The sequence below is a fragment of the Vipera ursinii genome, assembly GCF_947247035.1.
Source record: "Vipera ursinii genome assembly, chromosome: 17".
NCBI lineage: Eukaryota > Metazoa > Chordata > Lepidosauria > Squamata > Viperidae > Vipera > Vipera ursinii.
The window spans coordinates 5114550-5122613 of record NC_139530.1 but is presented as its reverse complement, the minus strand read 5'-3'; the positions used below and the strand labels follow the sequence as shown (position 1 = coordinate 5122613).

The window sequence follows — 8064 nt, the reverse complement described above, 5'->3', positions numbered from 1 at the left end:
CCCTCCTTCCCTTTCTTCTTCTCTCTCTCTCTTTCCTCTCTCCCTCCCTCCCTCCCTCCCTTCCCTCCACAGCACTGCCTGCACCAGGCGGCCGGGGAGTTCTGTGAACGCTGCGCCCCTGGCTACTACGGAGACGCCACCGCCGGGACCCCCGAGGACTGCCAGCCCTGCGCTTGCCCATTGCCGGATCCCGAGAACCAGTACGCCACCTGCCCTCTTTGGGGGGGAGAGGCATGGGCAGGGGGGTGTCCCCCCTCTGGCCCAGGGCTCAAGAGGCGGCCTCTTTCCCTTGGGCAGATTCTCCCGGACCTGCGAGAGCCTGGAGGGGGGCGGCTACCGCTGCACGGCCTGCGAACCCGGTTACACCGGCCAGTACTGCGAGCAGTGAGTGGATCTCTCCCTGGGGGGGGTGCGTGTGTCTGAGCCGGGACGGGGCAGCGGCCCTGGGGAGCCTCCTGACGGGTCTCCGCTTCTCCCGCTAGATGCGCCTCCGGCTACATGGGCAACCCCAACGTCCCTGGGCAGAAGTGTCTTCCGCTGGGTGAGCCAAGGGGTCGCTGACGGTTCTGCTTTTCACAGCTGGGGATGGGCAAGCTGAACGGCCCCCCCCTCACCTCGGCCTTCCCCTTTCCCCCCCCCCCCCCCGCTCCTTCTCAGGAACCCCCCCACCAGCCCCGCCTGCTCATCGAAGTCCAGCCCTCCCGGACGGCTGTGTCCCAGGGGGGCGAAGTGACGCTGCGTTGCCTGGTCAGAGGGGAGCCCCCCCACTCCTTTTACTGGTCCCGGGAAGACGGGCGCCCCGTGCCGAGCACCGTCCAGCTCAGGGAGCAAGGTGGGTCTGGGCCGTCCCCCAACTGGGCAGGGGGGGTGGGGGGAGGAGACCCAGAAAGGGGTGGGAGGGGGGCTCCCCGGTGCCGAGGGAGAGTCGTGTTTTTTCAGCTCGGCCAGGGAGGATCCCTCAAGCCCTGTGCCCTGTGCCTTAAAACGAAGCAAAGGCTCTAGCGCTCATGATTCCAAGAAGAGTAGAGAAGGGCGGGGTGGGGGCAAATGGCAGCCTGTTCCGTGGACCGAACAGCCGGCTGGCTTCCCACTCTGTCCGTCCCGGATCCCCCGCAGGGAGGGTGCTCCACTTTGCCCGCGTCCAGCCCTCGGAGGCCGGCGTCTACATCTGCACCTGCCGAAACCCCCAGTTCACCAACTCCAGCCGCAGCGAGGTGATCGTCACAGGTGAGGCGGGAGCTTCCTGCTGGGCCACCCCACCCACCCACCCACTCCCCCAACTGGGCTGCCGGGCAGAGGGGAGCGCGCCAGGGGACCCCCGAGGGATGCCCACCCTCACCCTTTGCCCTGGTGGAAGAGAGCCGGGTTTGGGGCCAGCCGGTGGAGGCTGACCCGGCTTCTCTCGGCCAGCGCAGAAGGCCCCAGCAAGGCCATCTCCGTGACGGTGGAAGAGCAGAAAGTGCAGAACGTGAAGGCCGGCAGTGACATCACCTTCCTCTGCACGGCCAGGAGCAAAGTAAGTCTTCGGGGTGGGGGGGTGGGCAGCAGCCCTCCTTTCTTTTGCTGGTCAGCAGGCAGAAGCAGAACCGGGCCGGTCAGCTCCGTGGGGCGGGGGCTGTCGAGACAGGCAGAGCCGCAGCAGAAGCAGCCAGGGGGAAGCTGAGGACCACGAGGGTCGTCTCTCAGCTCAGCGTGCCAAGACACACACACACACACACACACAAAGGCACACACACACACACACACACACACACACCCCTGGATGTCCAGTCTTTCAGCTGGGGACGCTGCCTCCCCTTTCCGAATCGGGCAGGGCGGTTGAATTTGGACCCTTTTTAAGAGCCCTGGTGGCGCAGTGGTTAGAAGGCAAGACTGCTGGCTGCTTCTGCCGGCTGTTTGGCAGTTCGATCCTGACCAGCTCAAGGTCGACTCAGCCTTCCGTCCTTCCGAGGTCGGTAAAAGGAGGACCCAGATTGTTAGGGGGGGGGTTGTCAACAGGCTGACTCTGTAAACCGCTTAGAGAGGGCTGCAAAGCAACTCTGAAGCGGTATATAAGTCTAAGTGCTACAGCTGATCGGATGTTGCATTAAGAGCCGTGGTGGCGCAGTGGTTAGCATGCAGCGCTGCAGGCTAAACTCTGCCCACAGCCAGCAGTTCGATCCCGACCGGCTCAAGGTCGACTCGGCCTTTCTCTCCTTCCAAGGTCGGTCAAATGAGGACCTAGTTTGTTGGGGTCAATATGCTGACTCTTTAAACCGCTTAGAGAGAGCTATAAAGCTCTGTGAAGCGGTATATAAGTCTAAGGACTATTGCTATTGTCCTTCCTTCCTTCCTTCCTTCCTTCCTTCCTTCCTTCCTTCCTTCCTTCCTTCCTTCCTTCCTTCCTTCCTTCCTTCCTTCCCCTTCCTTCCCCTTCCTTCCATCCATCCATCCATGGTATGCAATGGCTAAAATGCAGCATTGCAGGCTGACTCTGCCCACAGCCAGCAGTTCGATCCTGACCAGCTCAAGGTCGACTCAGCCTTTCCCTCCTTCCGAGGTCGGCCAAATGAGGACCCAGATTATTAGGGGGCAACAGGCCGACTCTGTCAACCGCTTAGGGAGGGCTGTAAAAACACTGCGAAGCGGAGGATAAGTCTTAAGCGCTATTGCTCTCCCTTCCTCTCACCTTTCCAACTCCGGCTTCTCCCGCAGTCTCCCGCTTACACCCTGGTGTGGACTCGGCAGAACAACGGGAAACTGCCCGGCCGCGCCATGGACTTCAACGGCATCCTGACCATACACAACGTGCAGCCGGAGGACGCCGGCGTCTACATCTGCACGGGCTCCAACATGTTTGACATGGACGAGGGGACGGCCACCCTCTACGTGCAAGGTGGGGCTTCGGGACTGACCGGGCTGCCCCCACCACCACCCCCGGGTCCAGCGGCTTCCACGCAGGCTCACGCAAAGACACGCTTCTGCTCTCATCCACCGAGGGGAGGAGGGTGGGGGGGTGGGATTGGGGAATGGAGAAAGAAGTTTCCGGGAATGGGAGGCTGGTCTTTCAAGAGGGCTCCTGGACTGGCCGGGCTCCTGCTTTTGAGGCAGCTCCTCACGCGGCCAGCTTTTCACCCACCCACCCTCCCTCCCTCCCTCTCCCCCAACCCTCTTTTCAGCTCCACCGAAGACTCAGATGTTCTATGGCCCCGTAGAAATGGTGGAAGGCCACAGACCTTGTAAGTCGGTTTGGCCTGCGGGTGCCTGCCCACCCACCCCACTCCCCCACGGGAACTCCACTTTCCTTGTTGGCTGTTTGGCCTTTCTCCTCCTCCTCCTCCTCCTCCTCCTCCTCCTCCTCCTCCTCCTTCGGAAAACTCCACTCCCTTCTAGCATTGATGATGGTACCTAGATGGGACGTGAAATGTCTGCAAGAAAACAAGCATGTTCAGAGAGCACCTAGGACCCCAAGATCATGGTGGTCCTTCTTCTCCTTCCCTCCTCCTCCTCCTCCACCACCGCCACTCTCTGGTATGCTGGCTTGCTCTTTCCACCCACAGGCCGACAAGGTGGGGAGGGGGAGGCAGGCCGGGACTCTTCCCATCTGCCTCTGTCCTTCTTTCCCCCCCCCTCCCCCCACCCCAGGCCCTGCTCTCCTGGTCATGTTTCTGCCAGTGCATGCCGCCTCGCCTCCTTTGCCTGCATACGCGCGGTGCGGTCAGGCCTGTTCTTCCGGCCGAGATCTCGGGCCTTGCCAAGGATTTCAGCTCTGGCTCTGGAATCCTTGGGCGCACCTCCTCCCCCATCTCTGACCCAGCTGAACTTGCTTCCTCCTGCAGCTGCCCCAGCGGTCCAGCCCACGGCCACCATTGAACCCTCCCAGCTGAGCGTCCAGCCAGGCCGACCGGCCGAGTTCCGCTGCTTCGCCACGGGAAGCCCCCAGCCCACCCTGGAGTGGACCGGTAAGCCCTACATTGCTCTGAAAGACACCCCCCCCACACACTCAGGCCAGCCGGTCTGGCGGGCCCCCAGCTTAGCTTGGCGGGGCCGGATGGGCGACCTCAAGAGGCCCCGACACTTGGCTGGGCTCGGCAGTCGAGAAAGTGTCCCAAGCCGTGCTGTGAGAAACCGCTTCTGTGCCAAGGCTGCCCACCAACTGGGACAGTGGATCAGACGTGACCTGAGATCTACTTTTTACACATACATACACACACACAAACACACACAGCAAGCGGGTCTCTGTGTGTGTGTACTCGCTCTGCTGGCTGCCTCATGGCTTCATCGCTTGCAAAGAGAATCCAGCCAGGACTATAAGGATGCAGGAGAGGAAGCCTCAACGGCCCACATATAAAACTGCTTCCTCCACCACCTCCTCCTCCTCCTCCTCCTCCTCCTCCTCCTTCTTCTTCTTCTTCTTCTTTTTTTTTTTAAAGTTTTACTGATTTCTAGTTTTACGTTGAAATATTTAAAAAGCAACGTGGCGGCCGACTTGACCGACTATTCAATGACACACCAATATCTTTAATACATAGGGATGCAGTGTGGCTCAGTGGGTTAGGACGCTGAGCTTGTCGATATGAAAGTCAGCAGTTTGGCGGGTCGAATCCGAGTGCCGCGGAGCAGAGTGGAGCGCCTGTTACTCGTCCCAGCGCAGTTTGGCGGGTCGAATCCCGAGTGCCGCGGAGCAGAGTGGAGCGCCTGTTACTCGTCCCAGCTTCTGCCAACCTAGCAGTTCGAAAGCAGGTAAAAACGCAAGTAGAAAACCAGGGACCGCTACGGTGGGAAGGGAACAGCGTTCCGTGCGCCTTTGGCGTCTAGTCATGCCGGCCACATGACCACGGAGATGTCCTCGGACAAGCGCTGGCTCTTTGGCTTTGAAACGGAGATGAGCACCGGCCCCTAGAGTCGGAAACGACTAGCACACATGTGCGGGGGAACCTTTACCTTTACCTATCTTTAATACAAGTCTCGAACTATTACATTAAGTATTTCCTCTCTTTCCCCCTTAGTATTTATTGCCTGAGCTAATACAATTCTTACTACGTCAGTTAAATAGAAATAACTTACTTGCGTTTATCAGTCATTTTTAGGTTTCTACATATCCTGGTTGTTTTAACAGTCCGTCTTTACAGACAGTCAATGTCCTCCTAATTATAAAGGTAAAGGTTCCCCCGCACATGCGTGCTAGTCGTTTCCGACTCTAGGGGCCGGCGCTCATCTCCGTTTCAAAGCCGAAGAGCCGGCGCTTGTCCGAGGACATCTCCGTGGTCATGTGGCCGGCATGACTAGATGCCAAAGGCGCACGGAACGCTGTTCCCTTCCCACCGGAGCGGTCCCTATTTTTCTACTTGCATTTTTTACGTGCTTTCGAACTGCTAGGTTGGCAGAAGCTGGGACGGGTAACAGGCGCTCCACTCTGTTATGCGGCACTCGGGATTCGACCCGCCAGACTGCCGACCTTCTGATCGACAAGCTCAGCGTCCTAACCCACTGAGCCACCGCGTCCCTCAATTAGTTTTTCCCAATTTTTAGTTTCCCGTTAATGTCTAACATTTAACGTGTATAATTTCCAAGTTTTAAAGGACCACAATTCCCTTTTATCGCAACTCATCACAAGTCTTAAAAGTTGCCAAGTTTGAAGAGCCCTGTTCTTCTGATGGATGTGTCTAGCTCGGCCGATGCCGTTTTCGCCTGGGTGTTCCAGGACTCAATTTTGTGAGCAGGGCAGAACACCGGGGGGGGGGCAGCATCCCCCCCTTTCCCCCCCCCCAAACAACTGGGAAGCTTTTCTCTCTGCCTTTAGGAGGACCCGGGGGCGTGATCTCCCCCAAGGCCATTATCCAGGGCGGGATCCTGCGCTTCCCTTCGGTTGAGCCTGCCGACGAGTCCCAGTACCTGTGCCGAGTGCGAAACAGCGTTGGGCAGCATGTGGCCCAAGCTTTCCTGCAGGTGCAAAGTAAGCCGAGGGTGGTCGACTGGGGTCTTTCTGGCCACGGGGACGAAATACCCAGGTGGCAGCGAGAGGGGGCTCTTCTCCCTTTCTCGGCACTGGGTTGAGAATAAGGGGAGGGGGCTCTCCCCAGGGCCTCACTCAGAGTCCAGCCGGATTTATTCTTCTTCAGTCAGAAAGAGCCAAGAGCTGGCTAATAATGCGTGATTAAATTCCTCAGTGAATTCAAGTGGGGCAGCCAGAGAACTAGCTTTAGGCCATCGATGGTCTGAGGGGGATGGAGAGAGAGAGAGACAGACAAACAGACAAAGGCAGAGAGACAGAGTAGAAGATAGATAGATAGATAGATAGATAGATAGATAGATAGATAGATAGATAGATAGATAGATAGATAGATAGATAGACAGACAGACAGACAGACAGACAGACAAAAGCAGAGAGACAGACTAGATAGATAGATAGATATATAGAGAGATAAAGAGAGACAGACAGACAGACAAAGGCAGAGAGACAGACTAGATAGATAGATATGTAGAGAGAGATAAACAGATAAAACAGAGAGAGACAGACAAACAGACACAGAGATAGATAGATAGATAGATAGATAGATAGATAGATAGATAGATAGATGATAGATAGATAGATTGATAGATAGATAGATAGATAGATAGATGATAGATAGATAGACAGAGAAAGGCAGAGAGACAGATTAGAAAAAGACACAGAGATGATAGATAGATAGATAGATAGATAGATAGATAGATAGATAGATAGATAGACAGAGACAGACAGACAGACAGACAGACAGTTATAGATAGACAAAGAGAGAGAGATAGACAGAGAGATAGATACAGAGAGATAGATAGTAGATAGAGGGAGACAGACAGACAGACAGACAACCTTTATTTTTTTTTACTGTGGGCACCCTGGCACATATTAAAAGTGAAATTTTGTTGCTTGCCCTCCAAAGTCTACCCATGCATGACAGACATTTAAACACGCTGCATGCAACGTACGTATAAGCCTACCTCCTTATGTATAAATAACACGCAGATATTGACCCCTGTCCACCTTGAATATATAGTGGGAAGGGGGAGCTTGAGAACAAAACTGCGACTGAGCCTAAAGCGGGAGAGAGGGGGGGGGACTGACGGCTCTTTTGCTCCTGGGCAGGTACCGGCGTCCCCCAAGTGCAGGTGAGCCCCGAACGGACAGAGGTGCAGGAAGGCAGCACCGTCAGACTGTACTGCCGGGCTGCGGGCTCCCCAGCGGCCACCATCAGCTGGGAGAAAGAGGGCGGCAGCTTGCCTCCCCAGGTAAGGCCTGCTCTTCCCGGGGGGAGGACAGCCCTTCCCCCCACCGGACCTTCGGGTCCAGGTGAGCGTACCCGAGGGAAGGGCTGGGCCAGGAGCAGAACCAGCCTGCCATGCCTTCTTGGGGGGGGGGCTTCTCATCTTTCTCGCGGCCTCTATTCCCCCCCTCTCTCTCTCTTCTTCCTCCTCCCTCTTGCCCCGCCCCCTTCCTGGGCCAGGCGCTTCCTGTCTCTGGGTTCTTCCACTTCCAAAAGGGCAGCCGGGAGGCTGTCCGGCAGCAAATACAGGCGTTCCAGCAGGTATCCCTCTGCATGAGCCCCTGGTGTTGCTCTGCTGGTCGGCTCCATCTTCTTCCTCGGGCTTTCGGTCTCTGGTTCTCCAGCGGGGGGAAGCAAGATCTCCCCACCCACCCCAAAACTGCCTCGCATTTCCCCCATCCGCCCAGATTTCTCTGGCTTCCCCCGGTTGCTTCCCCCTCGCCTGCGGCTCTCTTCTTGTTTGTGCCGGGCCTCGCGGATGCTGTGGGTGGGTGGCCCTGCCCAGCTCTAGCCCCCTCAGGGGCTCCTTGGCACGCCCTTCCCCATGTGGCCCAGCTGGGTGGGAGGCCGGCCACTGCTCGAGGCTCCCTGCCCCCAACTGTTTCCCCTTTTCTCCGTAGTCCCATTCGGAGAGGACGGACATCTCCACCCTGGTGATTCCCGCCATCACAGCTGCCGACGGAGGGGTGTACCTTTGCGTGGGCAGCAGCCCGATGGGGATCGGGAGAGCCCGCATCGAAGTGGTGGTCATTCGGGGTAAGGCGACCTCTTTCATCTGGGGACG

General features: G+C 57.4%; 1 protein-coding gene across 1 annotated transcript in view; it reads left to right on the top strand.

Annotated features, from left to right (window-relative positions):
• The window catches only part of HSPG2 (heparan sulfate proteoglycan 2), a 69461-nt gene that overhangs the window by 37251 nt on the left and 24146 nt on the right, over positions 1–8064 (top strand). Inside the window, 14 exon segments of the mRNA XM_083375651.1 lie at positions 73–200; positions 298–384; positions 483–541; positions 658–659; positions 661–832; positions 1117–1227; positions 1416–1516; positions 2695–2875; positions 3159–3218; positions 3819–3941; positions 5783–5935; positions 7103–7245; positions 7461–7541; positions 7901–8036. Of these exon segments, the coding sequence (XP_083231777.1) occupies positions 73–200; positions 298–384; positions 483–541; positions 658–659; positions 661–832; positions 1117–1227; positions 1416–1516; positions 2695–2875; positions 3159–3218; positions 3819–3941; positions 5783–5935; positions 7103–7245; positions 7461–7541; positions 7901–8036 (1537 nt within the window).